The 22,519-nt window shown below is 60.0% G+C and overlaps 3 protein-coding genes across 4 annotated transcripts in view; 2 read left to right on the top strand and 1 right to left on the bottom strand.

Annotated features, from left to right (window-relative positions):
- The first annotated feature begins 1,048 nt into the window (after positions 1-1,048).
- On the top strand, positions 1,049-8,082 carry RNF214 (ring finger protein 214). The gene is given in 15 exon segments (XM_030964943.1): positions 1,049-1,159; positions 1,730-1,789; positions 1,993-2,133; positions 2,403-2,542; positions 3,082-3,150; positions 3,911-4,007; positions 4,223-4,311; positions 4,692-4,782; positions 4,994-5,092; positions 5,342-5,625; positions 5,627-5,707; positions 6,069-6,204; positions 6,700-6,807; positions 7,108-7,203; positions 7,827-8,082. Coding segments are annotated over 15 exon segments (1,668 nt in total). The 3' UTR covers positions 7,893-8,082.
- On the bottom strand, positions 8,029-17,033 carry BACE1 (beta-secretase 1). Of its 2 annotated transcripts, XM_030964945.1 has the most exons (10): positions 16,720-17,033; positions 13,248-13,336; positions 12,873-13,089; positions 12,549-12,686; positions 12,332-12,466; positions 12,111-12,212; positions 11,830-11,979; positions 11,544-11,715; positions 10,742-11,016; positions 8,029-9,050 (listed from the first exon to the last, which is right to left on the bottom strand). In XM_030964945.1, exons 1-9 carry the CDS (start codon positions 16,963-16,965, stop codon positions 10,775-10,777), a joined length of 1,491 nt encoding a protein of 496 aa, XP_030820805.1. In that variant the 5' UTR covers positions 16,966-17,033; the 3' UTR covers positions 8,029-9,050; positions 10,742-10,774. The 2 variants fall into 2 exon arrangements, with proteins under 2 accessions (XP_030820805.1, XP_030820804.1); XM_030964944.1 differs by having other exon boundaries at positions 8,029-11,016.
- Positions 17,034-17,413: 380 nt separating this feature from the next.
- CEP164 (centrosomal protein 164) overlaps positions 17,414-22,519 on the top strand; it is a 30,292-nt gene continuing 25,186 nt past the window's right edge. Inside the window, exons 1-7 of the mRNA XM_030964891.1 lie at positions 17,414-17,475; positions 19,050-19,139; positions 19,405-19,516; positions 19,836-20,070; positions 20,552-20,710; positions 21,395-21,523; positions 21,834-21,911. Coding sequence (XP_030820751.1) covers positions 19,061-19,139; positions 19,405-19,516; positions 19,836-20,070; positions 20,552-20,710; positions 21,395-21,523; positions 21,834-21,911 — 792 coding nt within the window. The 5' untranslated portion in view covers positions 17,414-17,475; positions 19,050-19,060. The remainder of the gene's footprint in view (positions 17,476-19,049; positions 19,140-19,404; positions 19,517-19,835; positions 20,071-20,551; positions 20,711-21,394; positions 21,524-21,833; positions 21,912-22,519) is intronic.

Here is a 22,519-nt window from a genome sequence, read left to right on the forward strand (position 1 = left end):
CGCAGCCGCCCCCATGGCGCTGGAACAGGCGCAGGTCGACGGCCCCGACCCGCCGCGCCTCTGCGAGCCCGGCCCCGCCGCGCCGCCCGGCAGGTAACGGCGGGGCCCAGCGGGGCGGCAGCGCACCGGGATGGGGCCGGGATGGAGCGGGGATGGGGCCGGGATGGGGCCGGGATGGAGCCGGGATGGAGCCGGGATAGGGCCGGGATGGAGCGGGGATGGGGCCGGGATGGAGCCGGGATGGAGCGGGGATGGGGCCGGGATGGAGCGGGGATGGGGCCGGGATAGGGGCCGGGATAGGGCCGGGATGGAGCCGGGATGGGGCCGGGATGGAGCCGGGATGGAGCGGGGATGGGGCCGGGATGGAGCGGGGATGGAGCCGGGATGGAGCCGGGATGGAGCCGGGATAGGGCCGGGATGGAGCGGGGATGGGGCCGGGATGGAGCGGGGATGGGGCCGGGATGGGGCCGGGATGGGGCCGGGATGGAGCCGGGATGGGGCCGGGATGGGGCCGGGATGGAGCCGGGATGGGGCCGGGATGGGGCCGGGATGGGGCCGGGATGGGGCCGGGATGGAGCCGGGATGGGGCGGGGATGGGGCCGGGATGGGGCCGGGATGGAGCGGGGATGGGGCCGGGATGGGGCCGGGATGGAGGCCGGGATGGGGCGGGGATGGGGCCGGGATGGGGCCGGGATGGGGCCGGGATGGAGCGGGGATGGGGCCGGGATGGGGCCGGGATGGGGCGGGGATGGGGCCGGGATGGGGCGGGGATGGGGCCGGGATGGAGCGGGGATGGGGCCGGGATGGGGCCGGGATGGAGCGGGGATGGGGCCGGGATGGAGCCGGGATGGGGCCGGGATGGGGCCGGGATGGAGCGGGGATAGGGCCGGGATGGAGCGGGGATGGAGCCGGGATGGGGCCCGGACGCGGCGCAGCGCTGAGCCGTGTCCCCGTTCCGCAGCGGGAGCCCGCTCTCCGCCCCGGAGAGCCCCAGCGAGCCCGGGCCCAGCGGGGACGCGGAGCCCGCGGCCCGCCCCGCCCCGCGGCGATGCGGAGCCCGGGCCCGGCGGGCGCGGAGGCCGCGGGCAGAGCGCGGGCGGCCGAGGAGCCCGACGAGGAGGCGGCCCCGGCCCGGCCGTCGCAGAACATCGCGGTGCAGGTGGGTGCAGCTCCCCGGGGCCAGGGCCCTGCAAGGCTCCTGTGGAACCCAGAGGACAAAGAACTGAATAAACCGTGACTGAAGGGTAAAACGCATCTGTAGCGCTGCTGTGTGCCCGGTCCTCTGCTTGAATTTTAATTAATCTTTAATTAAAATTTGACTCTAATGAGGCAACATCTGGAGTGCTGTGTTCAGGTCTGGGCTGCTCAGTACAAGAAAGAGAAGGAGCTAGCGAAGAAGGGTGCAGCGGAGGCTGTGAAGATGATGAGGGGTTTATACGGAGAGGCTGCAGGAGCTGGGCCTGGTTGGTCTGGATAAGTCTGGGAGGGGATCCCATTAATGCATATAAATATCTCCAAGGGGTGTCAGAGGGTGGTGCTGGCTTCTTTTTGTTGGTGCGCAGCCATAGCATGAGGAACAATGGCCATAAACTAAAATAAGTTTCATCACAATATGACAGAGAACTCCTTTCTGTGGAGGGTGGCAGAGCACTGGAGCAGGTGCCCAGGGAGGGCCTGGAGTCCCTCTCTGGTCGCTGCAGGGGCTGATCTCAATCATGTTCCTTCACAGACCGACTTCAAGGCGGCCGATGCAGACGTGAACACGGACCAGGACATCGAGAAGAACCTGGTGGGTGTCAAAGCCCTGTGCTCAGGCTCTGCTGCTCACACTCCCAGGCACAGGAGCTGGAGCTGTTCTTCCCACTTTATTCCTGTCAAAATAGAATCACAGAATCATTGCAGTTGGAAAAGAGCTCCAAGTCCATCAAATATCAGCCTTGAAGTCTGTTACAGGCTGTCCTTGTTACAGAGGAGCTTTGCTCTCCACTGCAGGACAAGATGATGTCCGAGAGGGCCTTGCTGAAGGAGCGCTACCAGGAGGTGTTGGACAAACAGAGGCAGGTGGAGAATCAGCTGCAGGTCCAGCTTAAGCAGCTCCAGCAGCGGAGGGAAGAGGAGATGAAAAACCACCAGGTATTTGGTGAAGAACTGCTTTTGTTTAACCTGCCCTGTAATTAATTTTAAGGTCTTTATGAAGAGGCAGAACAACCTGCAGTCCAGAGCATCAGTCTCCTGAGTTTCCTCATAATAACCAATTTATATCTTGAGTGGATCTGCTAAAAAGAAAGAGTTTGCTGTGTAATCTCATTAATCAGTTAATACAGAAAAATAATGTATTTTAAATCAAAAACCATTACTTGGTAATTTTGCTCTGTGTCTTTGTGATGCTTCTTTTACTCCAGGAGATCCTGAAAGCCATTCAGGATGTTACGATCAAGCGAGAAGAGACTAAGAAAAAGATGGAGAAAGAAAAGAAAGAATTCCTGCAGAAAGAGCAGGATCTCAAAGCTGAAATTGAGAAACTCTGTGAGAAAGGCAGAAGGTATTTGTACAGAAAAGAAAGTGTTTATTTTTGGGGAAGAAAATGTTGCTTAACTGTGATATAAACCTGATGGAGCAAAGAGCTTTAAACTTTTAGGAAGCAGCGAGTACTTAGGTCACACCTGTACATGGATGAATTTAGGATAGGCCCTATATTTGAATTGGCATTTTTATGGGGCCATTCCATTATGTCACAGAGATCTGGTTTTTATTCTGAGGGCTTGGTGATGTTTTTGGGTAAAACTCCTCCAGTGATGGCTCCGAGTGCTCAGCCCTTTTCCCCCAGGTGACTGTGGCAGAGCACGTGCTGGGAGAGCAGCTCAGCTGCCTGCAGCCAGCCTGGTTCTGTGCCACAGCCTTTGTGCAGTGTCATGAGACAGCAGGATTTGTGCTCCAGAGGCTCTTGGTGGCGGCTGTTTTCCCACACACATTGCAGGGAGCCACCCCCAGCCCGTGGTGTGGGGTTGGGCCTGGGGATGTTTGAATGTGGGCCCTGCTCCCTTGGGATTCCAGCTGTGCTGTCCCTTTTCTCCCGTGCAGGTTGCTGAAGGAGCAGGAGGAGAAGGAAAACAAGATTGCCTCTCTGATTGCAGAGCAGTCTGATGAGAAGTAAGGCTCTTATCCCTCACCTGGTTAGTGCTGCCCAGAGCACTGTTCCTTCCTGTCATTGTGCCTCAGAGTGAATCCGGTGCTTTGGCTGGGACAGAGCAGAGACAATGAGCCAGCAGTGCTGGCCAGTTACGTGCCCGAGAGGTTTTATGTCCTCTTTCAGCATCAGGGCTCTGGATTAAATCTTCCTTGATCCCAGTCACAAGCAGACTCCTGGATACTTGTGACATAAAGATCCCACAAGATTAGAGTTTGTGCTTGGTGGATTGACTCAGCTTGTAACTGCTACTTCTGACTGAACTTCAGCTCCCCAGAATTAGGGCAGACTGATGTCCCTGTCTGTTCCCCACAGCTGTCCAGCTACACTAAACTCTGGGTATTTAACCCTGGGCAGGGATGCTCCAGCTGTTCCCAAAGCACAGGTGGAAATGCCCAGCTTTAAACTTCTCCAGGATCAGAACAACATAGCTGCTCGTGTTGATTCCTGGTTCAGGTCTTCCCTGGGGTTGGACTGAATTTTGCTGAGGGGAACTCCCCTCGTTTGGCCCAGTGTCTTTGCACGCTGCTTGTTTGTGTGCTCTGGAGCAGCTCACTGCTGGGACAGTGACTCTCGCAGCCCAGGGAGCTGGGGCTGGTGTCACGGGCTGGAGACTGCTGATCTTCCATGTTCCAGCCCATCCAGAGCTCCTGGGATCCATCCTGTGGTGCCATTCCAGTGCCTGAGCCTGAGGGGGCTCGTTCTGCTCTGTTCTGTGTGCAGGCAGCTGTGGGAGATGGAGCTGGACAAGCTGAAGAACCAGCACAATGAAATCAACAGGAACATTCTTGAGGAGACAGAGCGGGCCTGGAAAGCAGAGGTGAGCAGGTGACTCCTTCCCTGCAGAGTGGTTGGTTTGAGGCTCCAGCTGGGTGATGGACAGTGCTGTGAGACTGGGAGCAAGGCCAAGTCCCACTCTGGGATAAGAGGAAGGATGAACACGTGTGAGTGCAGGGAGCATTAGCAGGGAGCCGTGCCCAGTGCCTGGGCTGGCAGCAAGAAATGGGAGTACAAAAACTGAGCCTCTCTCCTTAGATCCTGTCCCTGGAGAGCCGGAAGGAGCTGCTGGTGTTGAAACTAGAAGAAGCAGAAAAAGAAGCAGAGCTACACCTCACCTACCTCAAGTAAGTCTGTGGTGTGTCAGAAGTGGCAGGGAGGGTCACTCAGGTGTCCCGGTGTCCCATCTCCTCTTCCTCTGCTTACGTTGGAGGTTGGACTGGCATAGTTCAGGATTTCCTGTGGTTTTCTTGCTGGATCAGTGTGATTCAGTAGTGTCCCACAGCAAGGGTGTGTGGGGCTGTGCTTGTCCCCTGTCACTGTTCATCCCAGTGTCCCTGTGTGTGCCCCAGGTCAGTCCCTCTCCCTTGTGGGGTGCCTCACCTGGGGGTGAGCCCTTCCCAGCCCTCTGGAGGAGGGGAAGCCAGGCGGGTGTGGGGGCTGCTGTTCCCCCTTCGCAGGCAGTGAGAGCACAGTTGCAAGTGGGAAAGTTCAGCTGTGCTTGCAGGTCTGCGCCGCCCACGCTGGAGACCATGAGGCCAAAGCAGGAGTGGGAGATGAGGCTGAACAGGATACGTATGACCAAGCAGAGTGTCCGAGTAAGTTCCTGCTGACCTCTCCCAGCCTAGCAGTGAGCAGTTCTTCACACACACAGTGAGCAGCCCTTCACATACACAGTGTTCCTCCCTTCAGCTCCCTCCATTCTGGGGAGCCAAACTGTGCCTCTTCAGGGCCTGCCACCCCCTGGTTTAGGTGCCCCAAACTTGCTCAGGTTTGATAAATGTGTCTATTTTCTTCCCTCTCTGCCAGGATCAGTTCAACGACCACATCCAGATGGTGAGGAATGGCACGAAGCTGAGCAGCCTCCCCCAGATCCCGACACCAACGCTGCCTCCTCCACCTTCAGAAGTGAGTGCCTCTCCAGCCCCACAGCGTGGTGCTGCCAGGCCCTGGCACAGCCTGCCTGGTGCTGGGCATGTGTGGGGTGGCCCATTCCCTGTCTGGGCTTACCAGAGAGGAAGGGAAGGGTCTCCTTCCCTTTCCAGCTGCCGGTGCCTGCAGTTCCCACCTCGCTGCCTGCAGAGGAGGGCGCTCAGCTCTGCTCCCAGGCGCTCTCACTAACCAGCCTTTCCCTCCTGCCCTGCTTTTCTTTCTCAGACAGATTTCATGCTGACGGCATTCCAGCCCAGCCCATCCCTGACCCCCCGGCTCCCCTTCCCCATCGGGCCCGTCCCCGTCCCCATGGTCATGCCCAGCGCCGATCCCCGGGCTCTGTCCTTCCCTCTGCTGAACCCTGCCATGTCCAGGCCCAACCAGCCCTCGCCACCCCTGCCCGCCTCCCAGGGCAGGAGCAGCCCGGTGGTGGCATCGCTGCTGGGCACTCACAGCCCCCACATGGCCCCCGCTGCCCCCATCCCTCCTCCGCCCGGCCTGGGCGGCGCCTGAGTTCCCCCGGGCCCAGCCGGCCGACAAGCTGGAGAAGCTGCTGGAGAAGCTGCTCACTCGCTTCCCTCAGTGCAACAAGTAAGGGTGTGCTGGTGGTTTTTGGGGTGAGGGCAGTGGGAGCTGGGATCAGGGGAAGGGGGGCTCTGGGAAGGGAGGCAGGCAGAGGTGGTGGTCTCTGTCAGGTTTGCCCTAGTGCTGGGGATGGGGATCACTGGGAGCTTTGCAGGACGGCAGGGCTATCTGGGCACAGCCCCCTCAGCCTGGCTCTGGGGGTTCCCTGCTCTATCCCCAGTGTTTTGGGGAGAGGAGCTCCTCAGCACGTGGCTCACCTCACCTGGAGGGTGGAGGGGAAGCACACGGATTCCCCCAGGCAGCGGTGGCTGAGGGATCCCACCGTGTGTGAGCACCAGGAGCTCTTAGCAGGCTGCTGTCCACGCAGGGCCCAGCTGACCAACATCCTGCAGCAGATCAAGACTGCCCGGAGGACCATGGCCGGCCTGACCATGGAGGAGCTGAACCAGCTGGTGGCAGCCAAGCTGGCAGAGCAGCAGGAGCGGGCAGCGGCCAGTGCTCAGGTGGGACAGCCTGGGGGCAGTGGGGAGCAGGGAGCTGCCTGGGGGGAGACTGCTGGGGAGCGAGAGCTGGGGGGGAGCTGCTGGGGAGCGGGAGAGCTGCCGGGGCAGGGGGCTGCCTGGGGGCGGAGAGCTGCCTGGGGGCTGCTGCAAGGGGCCTGGGGAGCAGGAGAGCTGCCTGGGGAGCGGGAGAGCGGGGGGCGGAGAGCTGCCTGGGGAGCGGGAGAGCTGCCTGGGGAGCAAGAGAGCTGCCTGGGGAGCGGGAGAGCTGCCTGGGGAGCAGGAGAGCTGCCTGGGGAGCAGGAGAGCTGCCTGGGGAGCAGGGAGAGCTGCCCCTGCTCCCTGGCTCCCCACAGAGCTCGGGTTGTGCGTCAGGGCTGTCCCCTGGGCTCCCTGTCCTGCTGACTGCAGCGTAACCAGGGAACACTTTTCTCTGGGGTGACTTCTCTGTCCTTTCCTCCCGGGCTGTTCTGATGTGCCTCCTCTGCCTCGCTGCAGCCTCTGGGCCGGATCAGGGCCCCCATGTTCTCTGCTCCCCTGCCTCAGATCAGCACACCCATGTTCCTGCCCCCGGCCCAGGTCGCCTACCCAGGAACGGCGTCACACGTAAGGCTGCTTGGCTTCCCTGGGAGTGGGGAGGGGGAGCCTGCCTGGGGTGTCCTGAAGGGATGGGATGAGCCCCGGGAGCTGCCTGGCTGCTGAGGTGAAGGGGAGGAGTGGGGCACAGATCCGTTGGGTTTCACACTGGAACAGAGGGACACAAGACATGATGGTGGCTCTCAGGGCATGATGGCTGTGGGCAGAGGGGACTGAGCACCCTGTGGCCTCAGGCTGCAGCTGAATCTGTGATCAGAGCTTTGTGTCTGACTTCCCTGCCTCCTTTCTTTCCCTCACTGCCCCTCCCAGACCCCAGCTGCCTGTAAGCTGTGTCTGATGTGCCAGAAGCTCGTGCAGCCCGGTGACCTTCACCCCATGGCCTGCTCACATGTGCTGCACAAGGAGGTGAGTGTGTTCTGCTGCTCAGAGCCTCCTCCTGGTCCTTCCAGGTGACCCTTCCCGAGTCCTTGTTGTCCTGACACTGTGCCAGGAGAAGGGTACGATCAATAAACAGCTTCCCTGCATCCTGTCATGCCATCCTTTACTCTGGGCTGGGCCACCCTGCATGGCCAGTGGGTGGTGGCTTTAGGAGCAGGCTGCCCTTGTGTCCCTGAGCCTGCGCTGTGTCTGTGAGGGTTGGATGCTGGAGCAAGGCAGTCTGGAAGGATCTGGAACACAGGGTGAGGGGAGAGCTGCCACTGCTGCCCAGGTGTCTGGGTGGGGATGCCAGACAGAGCTCTGGCAAGAGGAGGAGACATTCCTGTCCCATGGCTCTGGCAGTGGGTCACCTATGTGGGCAGCCCCCCATCCCAACGGCTCTGGGCCTCCAGCAGTGGCCCAAGGAAATGGAAACTCCTGTTGAGGAGGGCCTGATGGTCCTACAGGACTGACAAGGGCTCCTTCCTCACGGTGACCTTGTGCTGGAGGCTGCAAGGAGCAAAGGACACCACCCCTGAAGCGAGTGCTGTGGACAGTGATGGCACCTCTGGGTTGGGCCAGTGGCTCTTGACTAATTCTCTCTCTTCCAGTGCATCAAATTCTGGGCACAAACCAACACGAATGACACTTGCCCCTTTTGCCCAAGCCTCAAATGACGGCTGCTGGGACAACGTGGGCCCCTGGGAGGAGTTGCTGTGAATAGACAGGATCAGTTCTAAGATTTCTACAGTTCTATATTTATACGATCATGTATACACATGTACATTTTTATTATATAGGTAATGTGTGTATAGAAAGTCTGTAAACATACAAATTCATAAATAAAGTGTGTATATTATGCAGTGATTTGCTGCAGCTCCTCATTTCTTAGTCTGCAGCCTTGCTGGCTTCTTCCAAATGAGGGTCAGCGTTCCCTGCTTGGTGGGAATGACCTCTGCGCACTTGGCTCCCATCAGCTCCTTTCCTAGGGCCATTCCTCATGACCTGCTGCCTCACCACCCCCAATCCCTGCCACTCATCACCTGCTTTTTCCCCTCTTGCCAGCGAACGAGTTGCGGATGAAGAGCCGATTTTCTGTGGTCATTTATTTTAATGTCATAATAATTTACCATGTTAACATTCATTGTTCTTACATAGACACTGGGTTACAGAGTACTGGAGCCTCCAGCGACAGCCCGTGGTCCCATCCTGTCCCGTCCCATCCCCTGCTGTCCCCGGGCCCGGGGAGGGAGCGGAGGGACGCGGCTGCGCTGCAGCTCGGGATAAACCAACCTGTCAGAATTCCTGCGTTCCCCCTCCTGTCCTTCCTCCTAAAGCTCGGGCTGGCTCACCAACCCTTTCTCCATGGATCTCGGTGGGATTGCGAGGTGCTCAGCACCGCTGAAAATCTGGCAATGACTCTCTAAAAATCCCCCCCCCCCGCTTTCCTGGCAGTCTGTGGCAGGAACTGGGCACTGCTGGCAGCCCCTGGTGCCCACCCACTGCAGAACTGGGCACTGCTGGCAGCCCCTGTGCCCCGAGGGCAGGGCAGCCCCCTGTGCCCACCCGGCTCTCGGGGTGTGTTTTAAGGCAGTGGTCCACAACAGAGTCTCTGGGGTTCTGGGGGTCCTGGGCAGGCACGAGGGTGGGGGGAGAGCGTTGTCCTCTTGCAGGGAGTGGCTGGATGGGGTTTGGAGCGAGGCAGGGCCGGGGGGCTCGGTGTGAGCAGGGGGCAGCGTGGGGGCTGTTGTGGCAGTGCCCGTGCAGGGCTGGCTGGTCTCCTACTCAGCCGGTGTTTCCTGGCTCCCTCGCTGCCTTCCCAGAGAAACGTTTGGCTGCAGGGTTTAATTAACAAGCTCTGTGCTCGGTGACTGCTGTGGGTGATCAGTCTGTCCCTGCCTGACCCGGTGGCTCTGCAGGCAGCTGCCAGCTCAGCCCTGGCACTGCAGGTATCCCCTCTTTGCTCATGGAGGAGTGATGCCTTTAAATTGTGGAATCTCTGTGTCTGAGCTCTTTCCTATCCAGGCTGGAGGCAGAGAAGCAAGGGAGTACAGCACTACCACTGCCTGCAAGGTCACAGGCGTCTGCTCTGGGGAAGGGACGGTGATCCTGCAGCACGGGGAGGAGGGGTTGTCCTCACACACCGAAAATCCTCTCTGAGGACAGAGGTGCCTTCTGTGCTCAGGGTCCTTTGGGCTTGTGAGCCACTGCTCTGCGTGCTCCAGCCCTGCAGCCCCTCCTCGAGCCAGCTGGGAGCCCCTCACCATCGCATCTCCCACCACACACACGTGGCTGCAGCGTGAGCCCCGGCCCTGCGTGCTGCCAACAATGGCTGAGCAGAAGGCTAAAAAGATTTTAATTAAAAAAAACCCAAAACAAAACAGGACCGACCCCTAACGTTGGAACAGTGGCTTTCAGGGCTAGAATTAAAAATAGAGATATATGTATATACTGTACAGGTGAGAGGCAGCCGTGCTCTGTACACGTGGGACCGGCTCTGTACACGCTCTCAACGCGCAGCTGCGCTACCAGTGACACGCTTTGTAAAAAAAAAAAATAAATACAACCATGTGTTTACAAAACAATAAATGCTGCAGTTCCCGCAGCTGCCGCCTGTCCCCGGGATGCCAGGGCGTCTCACAGCCAGGCCTGGACGTGTGGAGTGAGCAGGGAGGAGCTGCTGGGCCGTGGGATGTGCCGGCAGTGAGCTGGGGGGGCTGCAGGGGGGGCCCAGGCTCCCCTATGGCTTTTGAAGGGCTGGGTGGGCTGGGGAGCAGCCCCTGCCAGGGCGGGGAACTTCACTCCTGCCACTGGCTTCTGCATGGCAGCTGCTGCTGATGCTGGAAGCCAGGGCAGGGAGTTTCCCATGCCATGTGATGTGGGGAGAGGATGGGTGCCTGCTCCTGCCTGTCCCAGGAGGGTGCAGGGAGTCCTGGGGCCGGCAGCAGCGGCAGCACAGCTCAGGAAGGCAGGAAAATGCAGGGGAAATGTGACAGTGAGCGGTGTAGGGGCAGCAGGGCAGGAGGGAAAGCCCTGTCTGGGCAGCCCAGGCTGGCCCTGCAGGGCTGTCTCTGAAAAGCCCGAGGCTGGATGGCTCCAGGATGATCCCCGCAGTCTGGCTCAGTGCAGGGAGTCAGGGGGAGGCACAGCTGCAGCACAGCTCCCTACAAGAGAGCCTGGGCTGGCAGCTTCCCGGCGGGGCGAGCTGGAAAGGGACGCACAGGGATGGAGGGGGACAGGCAGGGGATGGCTCATCAGCGTCACTCCACCAAGCCAGGCAAGGCTGGGTGGGAGAGCTTGCTCCTGTCCTGGTGCTGGAGCAGAGAAGCTGCCGCCAGCTCCCAGGATGGGGGTGCTGAGCTCTCCCACTGCCCGGCTGCCACGCTCCTGCTGCAGCTCCCAGACGAATGGAGCCCGGGCTGGGGCTCCCCTGGCTGCTGGCCCTGATGGACACCGAGTCCCCAGGGTGTGAGCTCCCCACACTCCACCACACCCCGGGAGCGGGGCCCCTGCCCTGCTGCCTCACCTGCAGCCCCGGGGCTGTGCCCATGCTCCGCCGTCACTTCAGCAGGGAGATGTCGTCGGCGAAGTCGTCGTGGTCCCGCCGCAGGCAGCGGAAGCAGCGCCACTGGAACACCATGAGGCACAGGGGCAGCATGAAGAGGGCGCAGATGGCCGCCATGACGTAGGCGATGGTCATCAGCGTGGACTCGTCCGTCTGCGGGATGTTGTAGCCGCAGTCCTCCATGTTGGAGTGCAGGTGGGGCCCGTCCACCGCCGCCGTCCGGAACTCGTCGTGCACTGTGGGAAGGGGAGGCAGGCTCTGGTCTCTGCACACCTGTGACCGTGTTCACAGGGGTCCGAGGATGAGGGAAGAGATGAGGATCTGACTCCATGTTTCAGAAGGTTTATTATTTTATGTTATATATTAATATTATATATATTAATTATACAAATATTAATATTATATACATAATATAATATTATTATATATTTTTATATTATATAAAACTATACTAAAAGAATAGAAGAAAGGATTTCATCAGAAGGCTGGCTAAGAATAGCAAAAGAAAGAATAGTAACAAAGGTTTGTGTCTCAGACACAGAGTCTGAGCCAGCTGGGCTGTGATTGGCCATTAATTAGAAACAACCACATCAGACCAATCACAGATGCACCTGTTGCATTCCACAGCAGCAGATAACCATTGGTTACATTTTGTTCCTGAGGCCTCTCAGCTTCTCAGGAGGAAAAATCCTAAGGAAAGGATCTTTCATAAAACATGTCTGTGACACACACACCCACTCCCCTCCCCGCGGGCCCAGCTCACCGTGGCAGGCGCTGACGGCGAAGCCGATGCGCTTGCGCGCGCGGTCGAACACCACGTAGAAACCCTCCATGATCACGGCGCCCATGACGGTGCCGGTGGAGGACTGGGAGATGGCAAACTTGTAGCAGTCATCCTGAGAGGTGGCCACGTCCTCCACGGGGCGCAGGTATTGCTGCAGGGGCAGAGGAGCGCTCAGGGAGGGGGCACGGGAGGCAGCTGTGTCCAGCCAGCTGTGTCCTGCCTGCCCTGCCCTCTCCAGCCTGGGTCTGGCCAGGCCAGCACTCACCTGGGGCAGGATGGTGATGCGGAAGGACTGGTTGGTGGCCTCCCCCATCAGGTAGAGGGACAGGACAGGGAAGATGTGCCAGGGGGTGGTGCCGACCTGCCAGCAAACCAGCTGCTCCCCCAGCCAGAAGCCGTCTGGGAATTTCTCCGTCTGCCAGAGGGAAAGGGAAGGTGAGCAGGGCCAAGCTGGGCAGGCAGCAGAGATGCCAGGCCGGTGAGGGGCAGCCACACTGCCCACGGCCCCTGGGCTGTGCCCGTGGGGAAGGGATGGGTTCCACTGACCGAAGACGCCGTTTTGATGGATTTCACCGCAGCCTCAAACACCTTCTTCGGCAGCCTGAGGTTGGTGGTCCCGCTGTCCACAATGCTCTTGTCGTAGTTGTACTGGGGGGCAGAAGAGGAGGAGTGACCCAGGTGCAGGACCCCAGCCCACTCCCCTCCCAGCCTCCTCTGACCAATGCCGGGAGCCTCCAGTGCCCGTGGGGCAGTTCCACCATGCTCACCTCCTTGCAGTCCATGTTCAGGTCCTGCCCGTTGACCTCCAGCTTGACGATGATGACCTCGTAGTACCACTCCTTGCGGATGGGGGTGTACCAAATGTCACCCACATACAGCGAGCGGTCGATGCCACCGATGATCTGCAGAGCAGACAGGACGGCGCTGCCACCACGCGCTGGCAGTGCCACACAGGAACCCCCCAGCCACCTGTGGAGGGCTCACCATGCTGCCTCCCACCGAGGCCACGGCCTCTGTCTCGTTGGGAGAGAAGCCTGTCCCGCACAGCTGCAGGGAGAAGATGTTGGGCACCCGTGTCTGCTTCACCAGGGAGTCAAAGAAGGGCTCCAGGCTGTCGTCGGGCTGGTGGGAGGAGAAAGCAGAGGCAGGACAGGGATGTGTCAGTGCTGTCCCTTCTCCAGGAGCCCTCTGCACCCAGGGCAGCTTCCCTCAGCAGCACTGCTGTGCCCCAGGGGACAAACAGGGACAAGGAAAAAGGCAGCTGAAGCGTTTTGCTGCTGACATCCAGGACTGCCAGCCAGGACTCACCCGGGCAATCTCGGCATACGCCAGCCCCAGGATCCCTTCCCAGTTGGAGCCGTTGATGAAGAATTTGTCAGACTCCGTGATGGCAGCGATGTTGGCTCTGACAGTGACGTTGGGGCCGTGGGGGATGGTGACAAGGTCAGTGCCCAGCTCCCCTTCCCACTTGCCCTGGGTGTAGGGCACGTACACCCCCTTCCGCAGGTCACGGTAGGTGCTGGACCTGCAATGGCAGCGAAGGGACGAGTCAGAGCAGCAGGGTTTACGTGCACCCAGCCATCCCAGAGGCCAGGTTGTACCTGGCAGGGTCTGGCTGGACCTGCAGCAAGGAGAAGCAGTGTGCCTGAGAGGCTGTGCTCTGTGTCCCCCCAGAATACTCACAGCTGCCGCTGGTAGTATCTCCGGAGGAAGGGGTGTGGTGCAGCTCCCACAGCGAAGTTACTGCTCCCTGTGTCCACCAGGATATTCAGCTGGAGAAGGAAGAAAGACAGGAAGGCTCATGAATGCAGTGGGACCCCCTTTTGTTGCGCCCAGAGAGGAGAGAAGGAGGAGGTGGAGCAGGAGGCAGTGACATCAGGGAGTTGCACAAAGAGCAAACACCATCCAGCACTGTGCAAACAGAGCGCGGGCTCCTCGCTCAGCACGGCCCAGCCTCAGCCCCCAAATCCACAGGCAGGACTCAGGAACCACCTGGCAGGTGTCTTGGGGCAGCAACACAGGGTGCACAGGCTGCCCCTGCCAGGAAAGCAGATTGGCTGGCACTGCTGGTGGGCAGGATGGCTGGTGGGCAGCCCCCGCGGGCCCCTGTGCCCCTAATCACCACCCATATGCCGAGCCCTGCTCCCGATTCATTCCTGCCTGGGCAGGATTACCAACCACGCCTGGCAAACATCCCACTGGCAGGGCAGGAGTGGGCCAGCCTGATCCTGCCCTCCGCCCTCGGATGGCAGTGAGATAGCCCGGGTGGATAGCCTGGTGGACCCGGTGGATAGCCCAGGTGGGATAGCCCGGGTGGGATAGCCCAGGTGGGATAGCCCGGGTGGGATAGCCCTGGTGGGATAGCCCGGGTAGGATAGCCCGGGTAGGATAGCCCAGGTGGGATAGCCCGGTGGATACCCGGTAGAGGTGGGATAGCCGGTGGGATAGCCTGGGATGGGATTGGGGGCGTCATGCCGTCCCTGGCCTGGTAGCCGTGGGCAGCAGAGCTCGGGGTAAGGCCCCCTGGCCCCAGACCCAGGAGCTGCTTCACAGCAGCACCCCGGGCAGCAGCTCCAGGGCTTTGGCCCCTAATCTGTGCAGGCAGAGGCAGAGGAAGGAGGTTAATGCGCTTGTGTTAATCGCAGCAGCACCGGCTGCAGCTGCCCAGGGCTCCCCCTGACAGGGGCTGGCATGTCCTGAGTGCCCCAGCTCCACCTCCCTGCCCAGGGGAATGCTTCAGGCCGTGGGTAAAGACCAGAGCAGCACATTCATCCCCCCAGTACCCACCCTGGGCGGGTGCCAGCTCAGCACACACCACACAGCCTGGCAACCCGGCAGCAGCATTGCCAGGGCTGCTCCCAGCTCTGTGCCATTAGGGGCCACCTGCTCCATCCACACAGCTCATCTGCAATCCCCAGGGCACCCAGAGGAGACCGGTTTCCCTGGAGAAGGACCTGCTGAGCTGACACTGCAGGGAGAGGAGGCAGGGAGGGCTTTTCCTCTCACAGGCTCCATCCTGCTGAGGGGGTCACGCACAGGACCCACGTGGAGAGGACCCAGATCCTTGAGACTCAGCCCAGCCATCCATTCAGGCCAGGACATGGCACGTGAACTGGGGAGGCCAGGACATGTGTGGCAGTCCCTACACTGCCTGAAACCTGTCCCTGGAAGTGACAGCCCCTCCAGGCACCTCAGCAGCAGCACTGGCTCCGTGCCACGCGTGTCCCTAGAGCTGTGTGCTGCTCCTGGGGCACCAATCCTGTGCCATCCGTCCCAAAACACCAGCTCCTGCTGCTCGGCTCACCCCTCTCCCCTGTGTGTTTATGAATCAGCCCGTTCTGGGGAGCCAGGGAAACCAACATGCTTGGGCACATGGAATGTGTGAGCAATCAGCTGCTGACGCTGACTTGGCAGCGCAGCACGGCTCAGAACCAAAATTAAAGCACAAGGGGACACAGAAACTTCCTTGTCAGCATCGGGAAGGTGAAAGGAAAGGTGAGGAGATGGATCACCATCTCCCTGCTGCGTGAGAGCCTTTGGGAAGGATGCACCCACCCCGGGGCAAACACGCCCCCAATTTCCTGCAGAGGCACAGCAGAACTCTTTCATAGGAATCCTCTCATTCCATTGCAGTGCCTGGAGGGATTCTGCTCCAGCACACACACACACACACACACACACACACACACACAGGCACCACGTTTGCATTTGGAAGCAATCCAAGGCTGGAAGATGCTGCCCAAAGGGTGGCTGGCTCCGGAACGCGCGGGTGCCTGAACAGGTGGTTTGCACGGAAATTATCTGGCAGCTGCGACACGTGGCAGGCAGGAGATGATGAAATCACATTTAAAACCAGATTTTAGAAATAATCTCCTCCCTTTTTTTCCCTCCTAAACATACCCTGCCAGGCAATATAGCCCAGGCACACAGGGACAACACAACAGTGCTCCCAGAGATGCAATTTCCATGGCAGTGGTATCATTCCTCCATCCACATCTTGCTCCCATTGCTCTTCTCCCACCACGCACACAGAGCACAGCCAGCTCGTGGGGAAAGCCAGCCTTTATTTCACAGCCTGTGTGGGTGCTGGCTGTTCTGGCAGCACCCAAAAAGCGGTGATGGCAGGCATGAGGGAATGTGGCCCTGTGCTTGGAGGAACTGGAGCCTCAACCACTGAGCTGGACCTCTGGGCCAGACTTGTTGCTGGTGACAACGGGGATCAGGATGGGCACAAAAGGATTTAGCAGTGGGAACATCCCCGATCTCATCCATAAAAGAGGGGAGGAGCTGGTTGCTCTGTGCTGTGTGACTGGCACCTGGCCCTCAGCATTCACCCCGTCCCCAGCGGGCAGGCACACGGTGCCACACGAGCTGGGCAGCGTGTGAGGGATGCTGACAAAAAGATGGAGCAGGATCAGAGCCTGGTGACGCACCAACGCCTGCTCTGCTGGCTCTCTGGGTCCCTTTCCATCCCATTTTCCTGCACTTTGCCTCCCCACGCTGCCCCAACTCCTGCACAGCACAAACCATCACGAGGTCCCCGGGAAAGCCGAGCTCGGGAGGATTTCTGGAGAATTTCCGCGGCCGGGAGCAGCAGGCAGAGCCAGGCAGCAGCTGCGCCCGGGGCTGCGCTGGGAGGAGCTGCCAAGCCCGGCTGGGCCGTGGGCTCCTCCGTGCCCGCATGTGCCCGCTCCAGGCGGGCACGGGGCTGCGCAGCCACATCCCACCCCCTGCCGCCCACAGCCCGCGCAGCTCCAGCGGCACCCGCGGCTCGGGAGCGGGGAGGGAGGAGGGATGGAGCGGGAAGGGAGGGATGCAGCGATGCAGCCTGGCTCGCCCGCACGTAGAGGCACACGCAGCACCGGCCACCGCGCCCGGGCAGCCCCGGGAGCGCTGGGGTCACCTTCGGCGGGGCCCTGCGGCCAGTTTTAGCCGAAAGGCAGCGGGAAAAGCATCAGCGGAGCGATGAGAAGCAGGAATGGTGCCCGGGCCGTGCGGCGAGAGGCCCGCGAAGCCATGGTGGCCCCCGCAGCCCCTCTGCTCCGCGCCCCGCACCGGCCCGGAGCGGCACCCGCAGCCCCCGGGGTGCGGGGAATGCAGGGGATGAGGGAGATGCGGGGGATGCGGGAGATGCGGGGATCCCCTCCCACCTCACCTTCTGCGGGGGGCTGCCCACCGTCATCTCCACGTAGTAGCCCTGCCCGGACTTGCCCCGCAGGTTGTCGATCATGTCCACGAAGCTGCCGGCGCTGTCGGGCTCGGCGTCCAGCGGCGCCCGGCGCTGCCGGAGCCCCGACGGCGGGGCCGCGCCGCCCCGCAGCGGCAGCCGGATGCGCGGCGGGGCCGGGAGGGCGCGCAGGACGCCCAGCCACAGCAGCAGCCAGGGCCAGGCGGGCGCCATGGCCGCGGGGAGCCCTCGGGGGACGCGGTCAGCGGGCTCGCAGCGCCCCGCGCCTCGGCGGGGGCGGCCGCGCCGGGGCGGGCGGGCGGCGCGGCAGCGGCGGGCATGGCGGCGCGCACGGACCCGCCCCGGAAAGCCCGCCCGCCGGCGGAAGCGCTCACCGAGAGACCCGCCCCGGCCCCTGCCCGCTGCCCGCGGCCCTTGCCCGGTTCCTCTCCCCGTGCTTGTCCCGCTGCCCCGTCCCGCCCCGCCGGGACACACCGGGACACGCCGGGCCGGACCGGGCCGGGCCGCGGGCGGTACCCACGCGTCGCCATGGCAACCGCAGCCCCGGGGGCCCCGCCGCGGTGACGTCATGCATCCTGCCTCCCCGGCGGCCAATGGGATGGCGCGCATCGCCCCGCCGGCCAATGGCGGGGAGGGGCGGGCCCTGGGGCAGCGGCCGCGGCGGCTCCCGCGCTCCCGGCAACCGGCGGCACCCGCGGGGCGGCGGACGGGGCCCGCGGCACGGTGAGCGGCGGGCGGGGAGGGGCCCCACAGCGGCGGGGGAGCCGGGCCCGGGCCCCGGGAGGGTCCCCTCGGCGAGCGGGGGCTGCGGGGAGCGGCCCCGCGCCGCGCGGTTCCGGCCTCGCCGCACGCGGGCTGCGGGCTGTGCGAGTGTCGCGTGGGTGCTGTCGTGATACGGGCGAGAATGGCTTTTTTTCCTACTTTTTCAACTACCCTATCAACCAAAGCTGTTTGTTCTCCTTGCTCGCCGCGCTTTTTCCGTGACTTCAGGCTGGCGCGGCGGTGGCTGCACTGAGGCTTCGGTTCTGTTTGCGCGGGGCTATAGAACGGTTTTTTGGGTTGGAACGGACCTGAAAATCATCCACTTCCACCTCCATGGCGTGGGCATCGGCCTTCCACTATCCTAGCTCTCTCCACGCCCCCCATCCAACCTGGCTTTGAACACTTCCAGGCATGGGGCAGCCACAACTTCTCTGGGCACCCTGTGCCTGGGTCTCCCCACCCTCACCGGAAAGAATTCCCTCCCCAGATCTCACCTAAATCGTCCTCTTTTAGTTTAAAGCCGTTCCCCCTTGTCCCCATCTATTGTAGCTGCCCCTCAAGCACTGAAAGGTCGCTCTGAGGTCCCCCCATTCGTGGCGAGGCAGATTCTCCAGGAGAGGAGTGAGCCCATCATTCATCCCCCAGTGCCAACGCCAGGGATGGGAGACGGGGCTGAGATAGTTTTGGGAGAGGAAAATAAGAACAGGAGGCCCTGAGTGAGGTGCCCACACCCAAAAGCTCTGACTGGGGACGTTTGGGAGGGGGAGAGGTGCGAGCTCCGTGGTGCTGGTGTGGTTTGGATCTCCTGAGGATATCTTCACCTGGAAGTGCCGGGATTAGTTGCTGCTTCTGAGACTTTATGTAAGAGTTATAAATACAGAGCGGGCTGAGGGCACGGGGAGGTGGAGAGGGCAGTGCTGGCCGTGTCACAGGTGCTGATCCTGCTCTGGTGCTGTCACTGCGGGTACCTGGCAGGCACCACAACCCCCTGAGTCTCACAAGGAAAGCAGAGGAATGCTTTTTGCGCTGAGAATTGGGGGGGGGTTTAGGCTGGAATGCTTGACCTTGGTGTTCAGTTGTGTGTTTGAGCAGCAGCTGTGGTCCCAATGTGGCCACACAGAGCCCCTGGTGAGGGTGTTTGGGGTGAGCTGGTGAATTCCAGCTGTGAACCGTGCTGGATGGGCTGGAAGGGCCCAGCCGTGGTGAGCTCTGGGAGTTCAATCACAAAGCAATGCTTTGGGAGGGGTGCTTGCTTTCTCTTCCTTCCCTGTCTCATTTCAGCTTATTTTTTACCTGGTTAGAAAGTGCCTGAAGCATCTTTCCTGTAGGACCTGTGAGGCCCGGGGGATGTGATTGTAACTTTGTCCAGTTCAGCTCTGCTCTCCGTTTCCACAGCCCGTGGCAGTGCGTGTGGAGGCTCTCTGGTTCAGTTTTGCTGGGTGTGCTGCAGCAGAAGGGCTCTGCCATGTGCTGGGAGTGAGGAATTGCCTTTCCTGAGGGCAGGTGTGACTCTGAGTGGTTCCTCCCCGTGCCAGGTGTGGCGCCCATGGCAGGAGCCGTGCGCATTGGGGACCAGCTCATTCTGGAAGAGGACTACAATGAATCCTACGTTCCCAAGGAGCAGGGTGAGTGAGCCCGCCTTCCCCGGGGCTGGGAGGGGGGATACGGGCACACAGGTCACTTCCAGGGGTGTTCAGAACCCAGGGGATTTTAGCAGAGCTGAATGTCACTTCATGGTGTCACTGCCCCTGTCCCCAGCCTGGCTCTGCAGGCACACAGGGCTCTGCTGCTGGCCTTGCCTCGGGATTTCCCAGTGTGCCCACAGCTTTGGCTGAGGAGGGTGGCTCTGCTGGGTGGACCAAGCTCACAGACTGCTCTCTGTTTCCGCAGAAATCCGGGATTTTGCGCCAACAATCGGGATTGACCCCGACAAGGAGTCGGAGCTGCTGTGGCTGGCCAGGGAGTGCCTGGTGACCCCAATGCCCCCCGAGTGGAAGGCCTGGTGAGAGCTCTGGCAGCTGCTGTGCTGGGCATTCCCAGTGCCAGGACAAGGGGAACGGCTCCAGCTGGCGGAGGATTGGGGTTGGTGGGGTATCAGGAGCTCAGGGTGGCAGAAGAAAGGGAAGAACTGTTTGGGAAGCTGGGTATGACATCCTGGGAGAGCTGCTTCCCTCACTGGTACATTTGTGGCCTCCTGGACACATCACACTCCTCTTCCCTGGGCTTCAGGTGCTCCCACCATCAGCAGAGGTGTTCTGGCCTGTGCAGCTGTATTTTTAATTTGTGCTCTTTCACCTTTCCCTGCTGTTTTTGCCCTGCAGCCAGGATATTGCAGGGGGTGACATCTATTTCTTCAACTTTGAGAGTGGCCTCTCCACGTGGGAGCACCCCTGTGATGAGCACTACAAGCAGCTGGTCATCAGGGAGAGGGAGAAGCTGCTGGCACGGGGCAGCCTGAAGAAGGAAAAGAAGGAGAAAAAAGAGAAGAAGGACAAGAAGGACAAGAAAGAGAAGAAGAAGGACAAGAAGGAGAAGCAGCTCCTGAAGCAACTCCCTGTGAGTGGGATCTGCCTGCAGTGCTCTGGGGAGGGCTGGGCAGGGATGACAAGGACACAAAGTGCTTTGTGACCCCAGCCCGGGTGATGGGCAGTGAATCAGCTGGGTGGGAGCACTGGGGACAGAATCACCTTTGAGTTTGGCTGTGAGACACTCTGTGGTAAACACCCACTCCTGGTGTGTCTGGGAGGGAGGGCAGTATTCAGGACCCACTCAGATGGGTCAGGCATTTGGAAAGCAGAGCGTGTGAGTGACTCAGACCCTGTTTCCCCACCTGTCCCAGGACCCACTCAGAATTCTGAAAGCAGAGCGTGTGAGTGACTCAAACCCTGTTTCCCCACCTGTCCCATGTGTGAGTGTGGGGTCTCTGAGTAGGGCTGGTCCCACAGCCCCTGTTTGCCCAGGGGAGCTCCTTGTCCCGCTCCAGGGGCAGGAGTGTGAGCTGTGCTGTCCTGGCAGTGACCTCCCTGTGCTCCTGCAGCCCCCAGGCTCGCAGCTGGCCCCCATCCAGCCCCCCCTGGGCAGCCTCTCTCCTCTCCGTGGCCTCACCCCACACCCATCCATCGCCCTTCGTGGGGCCCTGAGCCTGGACCTGGGGAACGTGGTGGACTCCAGCCTCGCCCCCAAGGAAGGAACGCTGGTGAGGCTCCCTCTCCCCTGGGAATGTGCCCTGGAAGCACACTGCAAAGGGTCACTGGCGTGGGGACACTTAAATGACAGGATTTGTGATCTTCTGTCAGTTTGGAAATGCTGTTGTATGTTAAAAAACTCTATTTCTTTTCTTCTTCTAGTGCTAAATTAGTGGTGAGCTTTCTTCTGCTGTCTTTGGCAGAATTGAAAGAATTGTTTCAATAACTATTGAAGAGGAAAAAAAGTGTGTTGAGTTTTAGTAGGATTTGGCGCCCTAATGAAGTATGACAAACAGTGCAGATAATGCAATTTGATAAACTATTTTCACTCTTCTATTTGAGAATAAAATTTAAAGAACTATTGTCCTGCTGAGTGTAAGGTTTACAACCATGTGGAATGCTTTGTTTATTTATTACTAGGAAGTGACCTGAGGGTCAATAAAACTTGTTAAATGGGAAGAAATGGACCCTTTAAAGGAAGCCAATGTTAAATGGGAAGAAATTGACCCTTTAAAGGAAGCCAAAGCAAAATATGTGCAAAACATAGATATAAACATCTTGAAAAGTAAACAAAGATGTTTAGCGGTAGGAAACTGACCTCCCTGCCAGAACCCAGCAGCTCAGTGTCTCAGTGGTCTGTATCTCCCCTTTCCTGTTGTCTGACCCCTCCCTTCCCTGGCTCCTGGCCTTCACAGCCTGCAGAGGTCCCAAAGCCCACCAGCCACACCAAGAACCTGCTGGATTTGATCTGTGAAGAGAAAAGTTCCTTGAACGTGGCCGTGCCAGAGAAATGGAGAAATGAAGAGGAAGACAGTGAAAATGAGGTATTTGTGTGCCCTGGCTGTAGGCAGAGTGCTGGAGCCTCCTGGTGCTCCCCTGGGAGTGGCTGTTCCATTTGCCCCTGGGCTCTCATTTGTGCTCTCTTTTCCTTGTGCTGCTTGGTCCCCAAAATCATCTGATCCTATTTTCACATGGAATCCCTATGAGTGAGCATCTGCCATGGGGTCGTTGCAAGGTGAATTGGCTGTAGGTGCATTGCCATGGCTCTGCTGCCCAATTTCACTGCTGGGGAACCCTCCTGTGGCATTGCACAGGTCAGAACTCAATTTTGGCCATTTTTTTTTTTTTTTTTAGAGTTTCCCTGGGACCTCCAGGCTGTTAAAAAACGTGTACCTGGATGTTGAAGCCCTGGCAGGCAGCTTTGACTTTGAGGTAAGACCAGGGTGCTGGGATGGGCAGGGGAGGCTGCCCAGGGGACAGAGGCACTGCCAGGGGATGGGACTGCAGGAACAGTGCCAGAGGGACGAGTTTCCTGTGAGAGGAATGACCTGGAGCAGAGAAAAAGAGAGGAAGGCTCAGCAGCAGGGCTGGGGGAAGCCAGGTGTGGCCCACAGGGGACAGTGGGGTGGGCATTGAAGGGACATTTGTGCCTGGGGTGGTTGTGCTTTGGTACCTGGGATTGAGGAGACATCTTTGCCCAGGCTGGAGCTCTGCTTCATCCTCAGACAGGGAAAATAAAGGCAGGTGGGTGGAGGTGGCAGGGGGAAATCTGCTTTTCTAGGGAACAGCAGGGAAAGGCTCTGGGGGCAGAGGGGCTGCTGCACTTGGTGTGGAGGAAGGCTCAGTGAGGAAGAGGCACCTCCATTCTGCTCTCTGTTCATCAGGGGTGTGGAGGAAGGCTCAGTGAGGAAGAGGCACCTCCATTCTGTTTGTCAGGGCTGTGGAGGAAGGCTCAGTGAGGAAGAAGCACCTCTATTCTGTTTGTCAGGGCTATGGAGGAAGGCTCCTTGGCAGCTGAAGCTGCAGGGCTGGCCCTGGGG

The sequence above is a fragment of the Camarhynchus parvulus genome, chromosome 24, assembly GCF_901933205.1.
Source record: "Camarhynchus parvulus chromosome 24, STF_HiC, whole genome shotgun sequence".
NCBI lineage: Eukaryota > Metazoa > Chordata > Aves > Passeriformes > Thraupidae > Camarhynchus > Camarhynchus parvulus.

Bases quoted from the DNA above. Each gene is read 5' to 3' on its own strand.
- BACE1 (XM_030964945.1), bottom strand. From the start codon at position 16,965: ATGGCGCCCGCCTGGCCCTGGCTGCTGCTGTGGCTGGGCGTCCTGCGC. The intron at 12,213-12,331 runs GTGAGCATGGTG...TCTGCCCCCCAG, and splicing joins TGAACATGGACTGCAAGGAG to TACAACTACGACAAGAGCAT. The intron at 11,716-11,829 runs GTGAGTGCTGGC...CTGCCCCTGCAG, and splicing joins GCATCACCATCCTGCCCCAG to CAATACCTGCGCCCCGTGGA.